The sequence below is a fragment of the Cydia fagiglandana genome, chromosome 22 (assembly GCF_963556715.1).
Source record: "Cydia fagiglandana chromosome 22, ilCydFagi1.1, whole genome shotgun sequence".
In the NCBI taxonomy this organism is placed as follows: domain Eukaryota; kingdom Metazoa; phylum Arthropoda; class Insecta; order Lepidoptera; family Tortricidae; genus Cydia; species Cydia fagiglandana.
This window is the reverse complement of record NC_085953.1, coordinates 862,323-880,106: the sequence shown is the minus strand read 5'-3', so window position 1 is coordinate 880,106 and position 17,784 is coordinate 862,323. Positions and strand designations below refer to the sequence as shown.

Genomic DNA, 17,784 nt, shown 5'->3' with positions numbered 1-17,784 from the left:
TGCCCTGAAAACCAGCGCCATGGCTAAGGACGACAGTCATCGGCATATGCTGAGTGGTATCCATTTTGGTGTCTTGTATTAGAATAAGATATTTGTATTATAAGTTTAGCTTATATTCAACACCAAATAAACTACTTCTATTCTATTCTATATGTGTTAAGTGTTAACATTTCAAGTGTACCTCTGGTATACAGTCGGGGTGTGTGATCATGGAGACGATGTCGTCGAGCGGCAACAGGCTGTGGCATTTTATCTCGGTGTACACGTTCTTGCCCATCGTGCAACATGTTAGCAGCTTCACCAGCTGGATGTGGTATCTGTAAGGAAATTATTAAAGTAAACGTTAAAGCAACCAAATCATCGAATTTAAACTGTTGTGAGACATACTGATATTGAATAACTTTACAGTTTAGACTCACTTGTTTTAAGTCACTCGCGCGAAAAGTTACGGAGAGCCTACGCCGCGTACGCGATACACGGCCGTCGTGAACGCTGCTCGCACTGTCAGTGCTTGAGAAAGGAGACCTAGGCTCTCCGAAACATGTCGCGCCTCTAAACCGCACACCGTAAACCCTAACATTATTCAAGATTAATAAAAAATAATCGAATAAAAGCGTGCATTTATTCAACTAAGCTAAAATGATTTCTTTTCTCTTTATTGCATACCTATGCATTATTAGTTTTTTTAACTATATTACCTCAAGGCTTCTGGCATCTCGTTGGTCTGCTTGTACTGGCGCATCATCTGTATGAAGTTGTTGAACGACACCCGATCGTTGTAGAATATCAGCACGTCTTCGCCTGCGTTCACCATCTGGAACAACGATGTTTTTGTGAAAAAAAAAATGTAGGCTCAAATGGGACTGGGCCGGTCACGTCTGTCGCATGCATCCAGACAGATGGGCTAGTGTGGCTACCAAGTGGATGCCAGAAGGAAAGCGCGGACGCGGCAGGCCCAGACGGAGATGGCGGGATGACCTAGACACCTTTCTCAGTAACTGGCCAGAGCAGGCGCTATTTCGGGAGTTGTGAAAGACAAGGGGAGAGGCCCTTGCCCAGCAGTGGGACACCTTAATAGGCTAGCAGAAAAAAAATCTGTTAAACAACTTTGTCAGTAGAAAAGGCGCGATGTTGTATGGGACGATAACCCCATGCGCCTTCATATTTTAAATTTGCCGCTTGTTTCTACAGACTATATTAACATGTCAAGCGTTCAGTATGCTACGGTAGTCTACAGAGATTTTGTGCTGGCAATGTCAAATTTTATTAAAATGTACGACACATTTTTATTAAAAAAACATTTTTAATTTAATTTTTGCTTTAATATTTCCTTTATAATCAAATTGATAGTACCAGAGAGAATTGAGTAGATATTTTATTTTGATTTAATTTAATTTCTCTAAAATTTCAATTACATAATTTATTTGTAAACTGAAATAAATGTCTAATACTAAGAAAAAGGGACGAAGGCCTCCGGTGCCCCAGGCTGGAATCGAACCAGCTTCCCCTGCTATCGCGGAAGGTGCCTCCGCACACATTTGACAAGATCGTGTAAGACATTTAATACATCGCATAAAATAATTGTTTCCTGAAACGCTCAATACTAGAGATGCAACGGATAGTTGTTTGGCCGGATACCGGATATCCGGCCTGAACACTGGCCGAATATCCGGTATCCGGCCGGCGGAACTATACCTACATTTTGGTTTTTCAGGTGCGCATTCTGCAAGTTTGACCTGTTTCCTAGTAAACGTTCGCGCGGCCTCATTTCTAGGTTCGAAATGAGTGCGCGTGCAAGTCAGTGGAATGATTAAATTGTTTTAAAATAATAAACAAGTACGATTATGACCGTGTCTGTTTCTTAAATCCAATTTGTTTACTCCGAAATCAAGCAATGTTACTATCCGGTATCCGGCCGGATAGTAAAATAATAGCCGGATAGGCCGGGTACCGGATAGTAACCGGATATCCGGTGCATCTCTACTCAATACTACAATAGGAACAAAATCTAATAAGATAATCCGACCTAAGTACCTTTAGGCGAAGTTATTATTACAACGCCGTAAGGCAGGTCCATATTCGAGATATTTGAACAAACCGCGACATATTTGAAGACCGACCGACAGTAGCTACCTTAATCGCTTGTACAATATGAATAAAATATAATTACTTAGATAAAATTGTTCTTCCGACCTAAAGAACCTATAATAATATTATTATCATTTAACGCGCAGCTGCGCGTAAAGAAACATGCCGCGCGGTCGAAAAAACCGGTAACCACGACTGTCATTGCCTGACATTGACAGTATTCCTTAGCAAAAGGGCGCCGATGTGTTTAGATCTCGTGTTTATTTTAATTATCGTAAACCGCGGTCAGTTCTCGTAACATCTGACAATGCTATCAGTAATGTGGGTAATTATAAATTGTCAATGACATTAAATACAGTTTCGGGTATATAGGCGGTTTAGTTTTGGTTTAAAACCGTTACTGTACTTTTCTTTGTTATTCTTAACGAATCTTAACGTCTGTGTTTGGATTTAAACTGTTCGTCTTGCAAAATGGATTCGAAAAATGGAATATCTGAGGATTTAGCTAGCAGAATGAACTCGGGATTGTCAATACAAAGTGGTAAGTGGTGTTTTATTGTATAATAATAAAGTTACATACTTGTACAGTTTTATTCAAATTAAGGCGTTGTTAGGCTGTTGTTATGTCGAAAGATAACGTTATGTTGATATGTTATGTATTTCGGTAACGGTTTACGAATAATATATTGATAACTGTAATATTTTGCTGAATGTTACGAATTTTTACAGGTGTTATAAAGGAAATCTAACCTACCTTTTATAATTATAGTAATAACGTACTTACCTAGTAATATAACCTAACAAAGTATTGTTATGCGTTTACCGGTACAAAAGTTTTTGCGAATATTATAAAAGGGTTATTATATTTTGTTGATTTATTTGCTTTTGTTTAATTCCACTCTTTAAGGATCGTAAAAAAGTACATTCTAATAATTTTAAATTTAAATAAATCGCATAGGGCGCCCGCGTAACACAGTTAAGTAGAAAAAAAGTCGTAAAACGGATTATTAATACGTACATATTTGTAAATAATATCAGTCAGATCTTAAAGTTGAAATTTTAAAATTGAAGTGTACTTCTCGGTGCGCCGGCATTACGGGGTTTAGCATTTTTCTAATGCTTAAAAAACGAGGAATGTAAGTATATCATGTCTTGAATGACCTAAATCAGTATATTGTCAGTCAGGTCGCCAGTCACCAGTCAGGAACCACTTCCGTGCAGAAATTTAATGCCATCATTGTTACATTACTGTTAACTATTCTCTACTTAAACCCCACTTAGGTAAAAAAATACGTTGAAAATATGTTTACTGGGGTACCTATATTGTTGATAATATGGAGAAATGTTTGCATTTGTATATCAAAGCTAAAAGAGAATATATTTTTAGGATAATAAGTTTTGTTTTAGTTACCTATATGGGCTATATGATTGCGATTATAATTTTTAATGGCATTTTGTAAAATATGTTAGTACATATTCCTAAAAATGTTGTCAACGTATTTTTTGTTCACCATGTATGTCAAATTGACATAACGATTTCTGTTTTTACAGGTAACGATGACCACGACGAATCACACAGTCAGTCGGAGAATGAATCTGAGAGTGATTGGGAAACCATGTCGGAGAGTGAATGGAGCATTTCAGACAGCGACTGGAGTATTGGAGGCAAGGAAATTTTATACAACAAGAATGATTACTGTCAATAACTATTAAATAAAAAAATAAACACCCCAAAACATATATCACCCCTCTTTTTGTAGGATGTTTTTAGCTGTGAAAACTTAAGTGTCACTTGATGAACCCTTTACAAAATAGAGATGGAGACAGCGGTCTCCCTCGAGCTATCTAAGTATCTAGCTTGGAACGTTTTTAACCTCCCGCCGCAAAAAGATGCCAATGTCTGTCTGTATGTCTATCTGTGACATCGTAGCTCCCAAACGAAGAGACCGATTACGATGCGTGAAACAAAGTTCCTTGCGGTGGCTCTTAGTTATGTTTTATAAAAATCTGTCCAGCAGTTTCAAGAATATCAGCCCTTTCCTAAAATGATGTAGGGCACTTTTGGCGTCGGGGGTTTCTTAAAATTATATTTAATAGTTAGACCAAAAGGGTACTTATTGTGGGTTGCCAATAAAGAGCGATTTCCATAAAGCTTCAATTTGAAATCAACCTTATCGACAACCGACAATGTGTCCTTTCAATTGAAAACGTCACAAATACTATGTTTATCGCAGGTGATACCGAGAGCGCATCGGACACGGAAGAAGAGTTCTCAGCCTCGTCGGTCACACCGTCGTTGCTCGACTGGAGCGACGAGATACGATCGGCGAAAGTATGTCCGTTCAAATTGAAACCAGGCCTTAAGGAAAGCTGCGGTAAAACGCCGGTGGACTTCTTCAAATTGCTGTTTACAAGATCGTTATTCGAGTTTCTAGTCAACAATATTAACAATTACGCAATGAAAATTATGAATCAGAATCCACAAGGTAGAAGATTCAAAGAAGTAACAGTGAACGAGTTTTACGTATTTTTCGGATTGCTTTTGAATATAGGAACTATAAATACAAATGTTATTGATGATTTCTGGAGAACTCAGCCGCTTGTTGAAGATCCCGAGGAGTTTATGAGTGTAGTTAGATTTGGGGTTGTTTTGAAGTGTTTAAATTTCGAACATGAGCTACCTGGGAAGAATGATAAGATGTCTAAAATATCGCATATGATAGATTACTTTAATATCATGATGAGAAAAGTCGTTAATCCAGAGAAAGTGTTATGTGTAGAGGAATCGATCACGGTGCCTTGTTATGAACATGTGTATTTATTGACCGATGAGTTCGGTTTAGCGCATAAATTAGTAGTTTATCAATCCGATGACAAACCCGGCCCTTATGTGGCAAAAAGTTTACTCGAAGATAAACTAGACGTCGGCCATTCCATCTACATATCCGAAGATTACAACTCTCTTGAATTAACTAAGTTCCTTTTAAATAGAAAAACTTATGTAACAGGACCAATAAAACGCAAACGATTCGGAGTTCTAAAAGAAGTCAAAGAGAAACAATTAGAAAAAGGCGAGAAGATAGTTAAATATAACGCCGACGGTATTTGCGTTACGAAATGGAAAGAGCGCCGTGAAGTTATAATGATATCGTCAGAGCACAGTGGGGAGTGGAAAGAGTATATAGACACATATAAACAAAAAACCAAGAAACCTGCATGCGTATTGGAGTATAACAAATATAGGGATAGCTCTGAGAAGCATGATGAAATGATGGGGCAGTATTATTTCTTGTGCGGCGACAAGACGCGAACAACTGGTAAATATAAGAGATTGGGCGTGCATATATTGCAGATGTTGGTGTTGAATGCTTATATCTTGTACAACAAGTATGGAGGAAAGCCTATGTCGTTGGTAGACTTTAGAACAGTTGTCGTGAAGCATCTGCTGTCGCATGGGAAGCGTGTCCGAGTTTGATTTTAAAGTTTCATATAAATATAAAAAACGTGTTTTTTGTTTTACATATAAATAAGGCGATGATCAGTAGGAGTATGTTTTAAAGTTGCGTAATTCGTGTTATTTTATCTTTAATCGAAATAAATTTTGCTATAAAATATTCAAGTAGTTTAATTTGTTTTGAAATAACAATCACGTGATACAACAATGATAAAACAATACTTACACAAAACCTAAAACTAACAACTAAAACTGTTTTGAGAATTTGTCCTATTCCAGGTATGAAGTCAAAAAACAATATTGCTATCTAAATTGTTGTTCTATAAGATAGCCAATGCATGACACTACAAAACAAATGAGGCTGTCACATAACCATCTAGCGAAACTCCTATTTTTAGTGCACGAAATATGCAACAACTTAATTACACTACTTTTTTAATCTTATCTTTTGCATGACTAAATCCTGACTTCTTTTGACATAGTGTGTATCAGCATGCACTAAGGTCCTACTATACTATGCACTATGGAAGTGGAGATAGGTTGGCCTTCGGCCTCTGGACTCTTGCAACAACTATAACAACAAGTATAACAATATTACATATAACTTACTTCTAGCTTCACCAAATCCTGGGCTCTACTATTATCCTGCGTATCAGCATGTAATATGGTCTTCAGAAAGTGTATGCTGGTCTTCGGCCTCAAGTTAGAATAGATGCAGTGAAAGAAATATGTAACAGCTTATATCTTACCTCTTGCACCACTAAATCCTGATTCCTCCTTATGTACTGGGTATCAGCATGTACTATGGTCCTCAAGAAGTGTAGTTAGGCCTGTCGTCGGCCTCTGGACTCGATGCAGTGGACGAAATATGTAACAATTTATATCTTACCTCTTGCATGACCAAATCCTGACTCCTCCTTATATACTGGGTATCAGCATGTACTATGGTCCTCAGGAAGTGTAGATAGGCCGGTCGTCGGCCTCTGGACTCGATGCAGTGGACGAAGTGTGCGACGACTTTCTCGTTGCCCTCATGGCTGCATAGTGTTGCGTTGTCTTTGAAGATGGCGCACACCGTCTGGGCTTCTCGGATCTGAGAATGAAAATAATGATATGAAATGAAAAAATGAAAATAAATAATGATAACGTTGAGATTTAAATTGAATAATTTGGGAAGAAAAAAGTGTAAAAGTCTGGCAAATGAAAACAAAAAATATACCATTTTTTTATATCACATTTACATTTGACTTGGTTTCAAAATTGACATCGTATTATATTTCGATCGCGTCATATTTGACTAATTTTATAAGTAGAATATGACGGGGGGCGCTGAACAATGAATATCAAAAAGACAGTGACGTCCAATTTCTGAACTTCTGATATATGTATTTGGCCGTCACCTGATAGTAAATTAAACTTGTGCAGGGAGACAGAAAAAATAACACGAGATTAGACTTTCTTCTAGGATAGAACCTATTGTAAAACTTACCCCAGCGTTCAAGAATAGATCCAAATGCTTGTGCAGGATGGCCTGGTTCTGCTGGTTGCCGTGGCAGAAGTGCTGGAGAAACTCGTGCGCCAACGCGAGCAGTTCATCCATGGCTGCGTCATCTTCATCGTGAGGGACCTGCAAACATTTACTTGTTTAATATCTAGGTATCTAGAAAAATCAAGATATAGTATGAAGGTAGTGCATAACATACAGGTTGATACAGCGACACCGGCTTCAAATGTTAAATTTGTGCACACGATGATATTTACGACTAAAAGTAAATCGTGCATTTTTTTCTGAAAGCATCATTAGGTGTTCCGGACCTTTGGGGAGCGTGCGCGGAGTCAAAGCCAACACGTAGATGCCCTGTTTAATGAAATGTAAGGGGTACACCGAACGGATGCTATTCTTCCCCGCATCATGGGACGCACGCAGAGACAGCACCCGTTATTGGAAGTTGATGGAATCTAAAATTAACTAACCTATTGAGTGAAAGCGATGGACTAAGGTTTTTATTCTCTTTATTTTTATTTAAGAGAATAAAGGGAATAAAAAACTTAGTCCAACCAAGCGATGACCTAAGTTTTTGACAAGCTTTTATTTACTCCTGACTGTTGTCTGTGTGTAATCAAATCTTGCAAGTTAAATTTGATCCACTTCCCGGTTTCCGATTGAGCTGAAATTTTGCATACATACGTAAGTCGGGTGACAATGCAATATTATGGTGTCATCGAGCTGATCTGATGATGGCCATAGGAACTATGTGATAAAACAACGAAACCTAATTGCGTTTGGGGTTTTTAGAATTGTCTCGATGAGCATTAGTTGCCTGTGGAAAGAAAAGTACAGTCAGCGATAAAAGCTTGTACCAAAAATTAATTTTTTGCCAAAAACTTATTATTATTATGACGTACTTGCAGTAGGTCCAGCACAATGTTGTGCACGCCTATATTGCGCAGGAGTCTTTGCTCGTGCCGCCGCGGCTTGCCGCTGGTGGCGGCGCCGCTGTTGCCGTGGGTGCAGTATTTAATCATGCGTTGTAGTATCTGTGGACAAGGGAGACCCGTTTTCATGGTGCTTGGATGCTTGGACATATTACATAATAAATTAGCATAGTATAAGCAGGGGCGTATTTACCCTAGGGCCATCCGCGCCATGGCCCGGGGCGCCAACCCCTAGGGGCGACATATAAAAATAAATAAAAAATAAATTAAAAAAGCCTTTAATTTCTCAACATCGTTACACAAAAAAATATATGATAATTTACAAAATAAGCAGCAGGGATGGCATAAAAAGCAGGGATGTTACGGAGCTCCGTTTCCGTTAAGACGGAACTTCCGTTTGGTATTACACACGACTTTATTTTATGAAACCTTATACATTAAATATTAGAAATGAATTTGGCATCTTAGATTAGAGCTACACAAAAATGACACCACATACTCCACATAGCCACATAGCAAAACTTTATTTTTTACACGACTGCCCATAAAAAAGAGTATATTGTTACAAATTTGCAGATGGCAGTCGCTTTCGTAAAAACTAGTGCCTACGTCAATTCGTGGGATAAGTTGTCAAGCGGACCCCAGGCTCCCATGAGCCGTGGCAAAATGCCGAGATAACGCGAGGAAGAAGAAGAAGTGAGATGGTGACAGTAAGTCGATATGAGCAACTACGCACACATAAGTTAAAATCGTAAACAAAGTTCACCAACCTCACTTTCCTGACTGAGAAAGGTGCTGTCACGACAAAAGAACCTCTGAAATTTTAGTGACATGAGTTTTCTACTCGTAAAAACCGGACACGAGCGAGTTTGACTCGCCCAACGAGGGTTCCGTACAAATTTAACTTATTTCTTTATTTTAAAATTAATTATTTATATAAAATTTAGATTTTTCCCTGTATTTGTAGTGTAACACGATATTACTTGCCAAATTTCAGATCTAGGTCAACGGGAAGTACTCTATAAATTTTGATTCCCTTGGGAATGTGGAAATATACGTCTTTTGCGGCATAAAGTGCCGTATATTCTTTTTACTTTAACTTAGACTAGGGGTTTGATTTTTTCACAGCTTCAAGGGACTGTAGACCTGAGTATATGGTTTTAATTTCAACTCATTACTTTCACGCGTTCCTGAAATTATTGACAGGCAGACCGACGGACTAAAACGGCGACTAACGGCCACTTGCACCATTAGCTAACCCGGGGTTAACCTGTGAAACCTGGAGTTACCCCATGATACCAGTACAATTTGACACTGGGTTAACGGTTTAACTGGTTAACCTCGGGTTAGGGGGATGGTGCAAGTGGCGCTAACTGTTCTTATACCATAACGAGGTTATGTTATTTAATACATTCTATAAAATTCAGTCTAAATCTAAATGTATAAGAACTCACGTGTTTGATTTTCTTGTACTCGTTGTTGTCGTGCTTGGCGGTCCGCGACGTGTCCAGAACGTTGTCCATGGAGGCGTTGCGCTCTAGAATCGCTCCGCCGGGACCCACCGTGCCTATTCCACCTGGGGAGAGTGGAAAATTTACGTTTTACAATCGAAAAAAGACTAGTAAAACTCGTGAAATAGTGCAAAACCTTACAAATAACTAATGTTAAAGTTATATTCACGTATTTTAGTGCAACACAGTGCAACAACACGTACGTCTGGTCATTTGTCGACCTTGTGTTTAGGTCGATCTGTGTAGAATTGTCTTATAATATTTATTTATTTGTTTCTTTGAATAAATAATTTCTTTGTGCGTTCTACGCGCTGCGCGGCGTAGATATTGCAGCCCCAGCCCCTGTAGGAGCCACGCCATCTCGTCCATGAGATAGATTACCCATCTTTTTTCTAACTGCATTAACTATTATAGGAACATGACAATGTACACCATACGTGATAGCTAGATTGTCAAACGTTAGCGCTTTACTTTACGAGTATCGGTATCCGTTGATAACGCTATTTAGTATTTTGACGTTTGATAGTCTGAGTCTTGAGGTTAGGGGCCAGAGGGCTGTCTCACCTCCGTGTTCGTCCAACGTGCCGGCGCGGCCTTTATTGAAGACCCACAGTTCGGACTTCTCCACGCTCTGGCGCAAGAGGTCCAAGTCTGCTTTGATCTGCTTGTACGATTCCACGTCAGCGTCAGACACTAGCAGTTGGACCTGAGAAAATAATAACATCAATACAGGATTTATTAGACGTCATCATACACAGTGATTTGGTTTCGACTGTAATGCTAACAATTTAAGGACCTATGCAGTCTGAAATGAATATATAGAGCTGGCGGCTACCTCGCACAACGTATCAGCATTGCGATACAGCGAGGAAATGCCGCCAGCATCCTTAGTATAATGCCTCAGGGGCCTATTTTAGATTTAAGCTAGTTATTAATTTCGTTTATTAGTACCATTACTTCAAACAAAAATAATAATATTGAATTGAATTGAATTATGTTTTCAAATAAATAAGTAAAAAAGGGTTGCACTCCGGGAGTGCCCGCAGAAAACTCAATGACATTGTAACAATTTTTCGATCAGGTCACGTGTCCGTCTTACGAATTTTCAATCTGTCGCGAGTTTCACATTTTTTCCCCATCACAGGTTCTTGAGGAACGAAATTAACCAGTTAAAATATCGAAAGTAGATAGAACGAGCAAGTATTGCTATCTCTTTCACGTATGACAACGAGTTTAACCGAGAGTCTCCGAAAGCCAAGAGTAACCGGTATTATATCGTTCCTTGCGAACCATAAAGTTACGTTCCCTCTTCTTACCGGTTAGGAGAGAGAACGTAATTTGTTATTTCGCATTCCATCAATTAACCGGTTTTTTAATGAACGAAATAATACAACGGTTTTGGAACGATATTAACAGGTATTGCAATACCGGTTCCGAGCCCTGGTTACCGCTGCCGCAAACCCATGTCAAGTACAAGTTGCATGTCATGTACAGTGCGAAATTGCAGTGAGAAATTATGAATAAATTCATTGAGAAAGTCGTCATGCACTTTTGCGGCAGATGGTACCTTATAACCTAATCCAAAATGGTCAAATGTGTCACTTAACTTCAAACTCGGGTAAATCCATTCGACCCTCTTAGCAAGTATCTACCCGCTTACCTTTTCTTAATACCAAACTCGCATAATCTGAGAGATGGATTTACTCGAGTTTGAAGTTACAACCTGGCAAAAAAGAGTAGAAATTAAAAAGTGGTAACACTGTAGTGTCGTTCCGTTCTCTTAAATTGGTTTGAAAGGGATGAAACTACACAGTGTTGCCACTTTTTAATTTCTACTCTTGTTTGCCAAGCTGTAAGCGACTCAAATATTATAACATACTTGTTTAAAGGCCGCCAACACTTCTTGCCGCTGACTAAAATGTCTGAACAGCAACGCGAGGGCCCCAGAGACCAGGGCCACCGAGGCTCCTTGAGAGCACAACTGCAGCAGCACGCGTAATACCATGCTCCATTTACACTAGTTTCAAATGTCATGTTGCAGAATTTGTACCTTACAACCTATCCCATAAGGGTCACACGTTGTAACATACCTGTTTAAAGGCCGCCAACACTTCTTGCCGCTGACTAAAGTGTCTGAACAGCAACGCGAGGGCCCCAGACACCAGGGCCGCCGAGGCCCCTTGAGAGCACAACTGCAGCAGCACGCGTAACACCATGCGCCCTCCGCACTCGTCCAGGTCGAGACCGTCCCTGGAATATAGACTTTATTGTAAGGCTGTAGAGATTATGTTTGCTTGGTGGATACATGCTTTTGGTTATTTGTTAAGGGTGGAAGTTTCAAGTGTGTTATTGAAATTCGTATCGTTTTATCTTGTAATAAAGTTAACTTTTGAATGACGCTGCATGCTTTTTGGGGGGTTATCGGGCTTCGGTTATTGTTCAAGCTGTTTAAACGTTTTCATGCGTTATAAATTGGGCTTTGTTAAATTCCTACTTCAATTTATTAGTAATATTGGTACAGGTTAAAACATACATGATCCAAAGCCAAACAAGGACATAACATATGAAGTCAAGCATGTTGAATGTTTTAAGGTTAAGTTAGTACACATACTCAAGGCGACGATGGGTTAAATACTTGTATACAATCACGATATGATTTAATGGCATTAATAGAGTTTTTTAATTCAAAAGGTGCAGTGAAATATTATGAAAAATAGCTAAATTTGTTCTTAAGACGAGACCAATTTTAACAGAAAAAAATTAACAGAAAAATAAATTTAGTTTTTTCTTCACTGTCCCATTTGAATTAAACAAACACCCTACTCAGTAAAAAGCAATAACTTGTATAGGATTTTCATACAAATTGTATTTATTGAGTGTATGTTTGATCAATCATCATCATCACAGCACAAAGATGCGACAAACCATGCGATGTACAGTTCAGCTTACTAACAAGTCTACATTTTTGGGGAGACACCCGTCGGGTACAGTCTGAATTGCTCTGAAAGAATTTACACATTATAGGAAAATAGATATCTACCGTAATGAACAATAAATATTAAGTATAATAAGGTCTAAAGTACATGATTACTAAATAATATGTATAGAATTATGAACAATTTAGTAGATTGTGGTACATTATCCCCCACCACCAGCATGCGTTAGTCACCAGTATTCTAATCAGAGCTCGGATAGGGTGAGCTATTTGCCTTATATATGACATAAGACATGTCAAATTATAAGGCAAATAGCTCACCCTATCCGAGCTCTGATTCTAATAATGTTATTTCTACTTCGTAAAATCGGAAAATGCTGTTATTTTTTTTTAAATATTAAAATGAGAAAGAATGGCCATTTGGATTATGCTTCTGCAAAATATCATAAGACCCAGGCATAACCGTAAAAAATAAACATCATTTACGTTTTTTATGGTATACCTAATTTTTTTCGCTGGGATGACCTTTATCGACAGCCATTGGCGTTGGTTGACCGACGCCGACTAGTCTTACATGACGAGCAAGTTTCGACTTAAAAGCGTGAGCTACGTGAGTGACCCATTTCAGTTCAGCGTCAGAAGACTATCTAAGTATTAACCCATCATATTGCCAGATAAAATCAGTATTCCTCATCTGCACCTCTGCCTTCGACCTGTAACTCTATGTATGGCCTAAACGTCGGTCCGCTGGTTTTCTCGAACTTTTTCTTGAAGATGGAGATATACTCCTTTTAATAATTGGAGACTTGCTATCCCTACCTGCCCTATCATCTTTCTCACCTGCCAGTTGCATATGCCTTCAGCCTGTAGTTCTATGGCCTCCACGTCTGCCCGCTCGCTTGCTCGAACTCTTGAAGATGGAGATATACTTTCGTCGTATAGGATGAACTATTTCAATAATTCGAGACTTGCTAAATATCTTTCTATCTTCATCCTCACCTGCAACTGAATATGCCTTCAGCCTGTAGCCCTATGGCCTCCACGTCTCGCTTGCCAGCTTGCTCGAACTCTTGAAGATGGAGATATACTCCCGTCGTATAGGACGAACTATTGAAATAATTGGAGACTTGCTAAGTTTCTCCCTATCTTCATCCTCACCTGCAACTGAATATGTCTTCAGCCTGTAACCCTATGGCCTCCACGTCTCGCTTGCCAGCTTGCTCGAACTCTTGAAGATGGAGATATACTCCCGTCGTATAAGATGAACTATTGAAATAATTAGAGACTTGCCAAGTATCACTCTATCATCATCCTCACCTGCAACTGAATATGTCTTCAGCCTGTAGCCCTATGGCCTCCACGTCTGCTCGCTCGCCGGCTTGCTCGAACTCTTGAAGATGGAGATATACACCCGTCGTATAGGATGAACTATTGAAATAATTAGAGACTTGCTAAGTGTCTCCCTATCTTTATTCTCACCTGCAACTGAATATGCCTTCAGCCTGTAGCCCTATGGCCTCCAAGTCTCGCTTGCCAGCTTGCTCGAACTCTTGAAGATGGAGATATAGTCCAGTCGTAAAGGATGAACTATTGAAATAATTCGAGACTTGCCAAGCATTTTCGTATCTTCATCCTCACCTGCAACTGAATATGCCTTCGGCTTGTAGCCCTATGGCCTCCACGTCTGCTCGCTCGCCGGCTTGCTCAAACTCTTTCTTGAAGATGGAGAGGAGACAGCTGATGCGGTAGTCCAGCCGGACATCTAGGATGAACTGTTGGAAATAGAAAGTGTAAAATCTATGTCGTGGAATTATCGTCCACATATGGAACTAAAAGGCAGGTAAAGAACTATAATATCTGGGTCCGGGTGCTATTACGGGTCATAATTGTATGACAGGGGACATAACGCTTCAGCATCATCGTTTTACTCGCGTCCTGTCAGATTATATATCGACCAAAGAATAGAACAAGGACATATCGACTCTATAAAGCTGTTTCGTATGTATTCGCCCTTTTCCCTCATAGTAGTACTTCGTGTACTTCTATTGAATGACAGAGTAAACTGCGGAGAATATGATACCTGCAGGATCTCGATGATCTTGAGCTTGGTGTCCATGACGAGGGGGTGCTCGCGGGCCAGCGCGGCGCTCGCGCTGCGTGGAGCCGCCGCCCCTGCGCCGCCGCCGCCCGCCTGCATACAACACTCATTACAAAACAAGCCGACGTGTTATACTTAACTTCAAGTCATTATCGATGTTTCAACGATTTACAGTGAAACGAAACAGTTTTGTTAATAAAACTTTAATTTAGTTAATCGAACCACAAAAACCCATTTTTTTTAACACTGAGCCTCGAGCCTACGAAGCGACTAAGTCACTAAAGAATAACTTTTTAGAAATAAAATTATAATTTTGTTAAATCCTTGTCATTTTAAAATAAGTACCACAATAACGTTCCCATTTGACACTAAAACATAAAATTTTACCTTAATCTAGTTTTTATACAAGTGTATTTAAAAGAAATATGCGTCCAAGAATACATTACATTTCTAGTGACAGATCCCAGCGTTATTGACGTCATAACGGCGCCCATATCGCCGATGCTGCGAAGAACTCCACCTTCAGCTATGGACATAAAAAAACAATATTTAAATAAATAATTTATTTTGCAAATATATGTCAATTTACAATAAACAAACCCACAAAACTGTCATACATTGTTTCTAAATAAATTATACGTCGCAAAGTTTCTTACGGCGGTTTTTCTAAAGACCCAGGTTTTTCTTTAAAAACCAATCGTTTTTTTATTATTCCGAAATGCATTATAATGTCAAAACTGCAGATTTCTATTTGTAAGCTCTTCTTGAAAAAAATTCGTAGAAATATCAACTTTATTACAGATTAGACATCACTTAATAATGAAACAACTTACGCTTTTTGATTTCCTTTTCCTGTGCTGCATGCAATCACAGTAGAAATATATTAAAATGTGTCGTTTTTATAAACTAATACATATATCGCTTTGAGAACTATTATCAATTTATCAACGGCGTGTTAACTCACATTCGACTTCTCCTGATAAGGCGTTGGTCTCATTCAAGAGGTCCATAGCAGAGGTCACGCTGTCCAGAATGCTGAGCAGCGTCTTCGTTAGCCGCAGCAGATTGCTAAAGCTGTAATAAATATGTTTTTTAGTTTATAATGTTTCTTGTGGTAAACTTATCTGTAAAATGTAAACGGGGTAGCGTGGCTATCTCAGAGTTTCTATAACCACTTCCGGTCTCCTTTATCAGATCAGCTCAGCTGATCATCAGCTTAATATTTTAAGACAACATTGAACACAACAGTGTTTTCATGAGTCTTCAAAATGATATGCAAATTTTAATGAGAACTTACATATAGACCGGGAGATAGTGACACATTTTACTGGGTCATTTGTACCAGTATGGCGGTTCGTCAGGGGTCTAAGTACGTAATGAAGGAAAGAAAAATGATGGTCTTAGCGCTGGTACCGGCGGCCCAATCGCCTGGGCGTTAGTCGAACGTGTCGGATAAAATACGAGTGTCGAACGATTTGTTCCACAAAAATCCTCGTATTTTCCGATAGTCCATAAAAAAGAAGTAGGCGGTAGCGTAATGCCATACTTCTCCGGTGTGACTTACAGCCCGCCATACTGAGGCGAACACATTAATTAAAAAAAAAACAATTCAACCATTTGTGCCAAGCTAATTTTTGCACAGGTGATCATCGTCGAGCAGCCATTCATGGACATCACCATGCCATACTCTTCGGACGGTTCCAAATGGCCGCCATACCGCCGCAAGGGAGTTATTTTTTTTTTGCTAAACGATTTCTACCAGTATTGCATTTAAATTTTTGGAAAGTATTTGATAAAATGTGACCATTATTATAATTGCCATACTTATAGTAGGGGGAAATAGTGCTGCCATACTTGAAAAACTTATTTAATCGACACGTTTCGAAAATACGACTATGTATACGTAAAATAATTTTTTACAGCATGGCATCATCATATTCTGTTTGTTTGGATACAATTATACCTAAAAAAAAATATTCCAGATTATGACTACGGGGCGGACGACTGTGAGACTTAAGCCAAGACTTAAAACAAAAAAAAAATTTTTGACGTTTTGTACCAGTATGGCATTTGGATTTTTGGAAATTATATGATGCAATGTGACCATTATTATATTTGCCATACTTCTAATAGGGGGAAAAAGGGGCACCATACTTGAAATAAATAAAAATATTGTACACATTTGCCACCTCCTACAGGTATGGCATTATGAGATTTCCATTTATGACACAGAAAGTGTTGAAAAAAAATTTCAAGATGGTGCAAATCGTTTAGCAATAAAAAAAAAATTTACTCCCTTGCGGCGGTATGGCGGCCATTTGGATTTTGGAACCATCCGAAAAGTATGGCATGGTGATGTCCATGAATGGCTGCTCGACGATGATCACCTGTGCAAAAATTAGCTTGGCACAAATGATTGAATTGTTTTTTTTTAATTAATGTGTTCGCCCCAGTATGGCGGGCTGTAAGTCACACCGGAGAAGTATGGCATTACGCTACCGCCTACTTCTTTTTTATGGACTATCGGAAAATACGAGGATTTTTGTGGAACAAATCGTTCGACACTCGTATTTTATTCGACACGTTCGACTAACACCCACGCGATCGGGCCGCCGGTACCAGCGCTATGACCATCATTTTTATTTCGTTCATTACGTACTTAGACCCCTGACAAACCGCCATACTGGTACAAATGACCCAGTAAAATGTGTCACTATCTCCCGGTCTAATAGTAACATAAGAAAATTCTAAAAAACCGGCCCAAGTGCGAGACAGACTCGCGCATGAAGGGTTCCGTACTAGGGTTATGCAAAAAAATTACGTTTGTTGTATTGGAGCCCCATTTCAATATTAATTATATACTATTTTTAGTATTTGTTGTTATAGCGGCAACAGAAAATTTCAACTGCCTAGCTATCACGGTTCGCGACATACAGCCTGGTGACAGACAGACAGACAGACAGACGGACAGCGGAGTCTTAGTAATAGGGTCCCGTTTTTACCCTTTGGGTACGGAACCCTACAAAGATTGGTATCAAATAGAAATCTTAACACGTCTAAATACCTGTAGAAACCGAAGTAGATCAGCTCCCGGGCCAGTTTCACCACTTCAAAGGTCAGTTTGTTCTGATCGTGGTCACTGAAGTACCAGGTTCTTGTGACGACGTTGCAGAGGTAATTCTCCACGAATACTATGAGCCAGATGACCTATTTTTGAATGAAATGTCAAAATCCGACGCCGCACCAAGGTGCGAGACGTGGG

At 39.2% G+C, this 17,784-nt stretch overlaps 1 protein-coding gene across 1 annotated transcript in view; it reads right to left on the bottom strand.

Moving 5' to 3' along the window:
* Positions 1-17,784, bottom strand: part of LOC134675597 (inositol 1,4,5-trisphosphate receptor) — a 131,984-nt gene that overhangs the window by 54,692 nt on the left and 59,508 nt on the right. Inside the window, exons 21-32 of the mRNA XM_063533920.1 lie at positions 15,487-15,596; positions 14,969-15,048; positions 14,505-14,615; positions 14,063-14,196; positions 11,580-11,739; positions 10,054-10,195; positions 9,433-9,554; positions 7,949-8,080; positions 7,032-7,169; positions 6,432-6,635; positions 699-814; positions 182-317 (exon numbers count right to left, since the gene is read on the bottom strand). Of these exons, the coding sequence (XP_063389990.1) occupies positions 182-317; positions 699-814; positions 6,432-6,635; positions 7,032-7,169; positions 7,949-8,080; positions 9,433-9,554; positions 10,054-10,195; positions 11,580-11,739; positions 14,063-14,196; positions 14,505-14,615; positions 14,969-15,048; positions 15,487-15,596 (1,585 nt within the window). The remainder of the gene's footprint in view (positions 1-181; positions 318-698; positions 815-6,431; positions 6,636-7,031; positions 7,170-7,948; positions 8,081-9,432; positions 9,555-10,053; positions 10,196-11,579; positions 11,740-14,062; positions 14,197-14,504; positions 14,616-14,968; positions 15,049-15,486; positions 15,597-17,784) is intronic.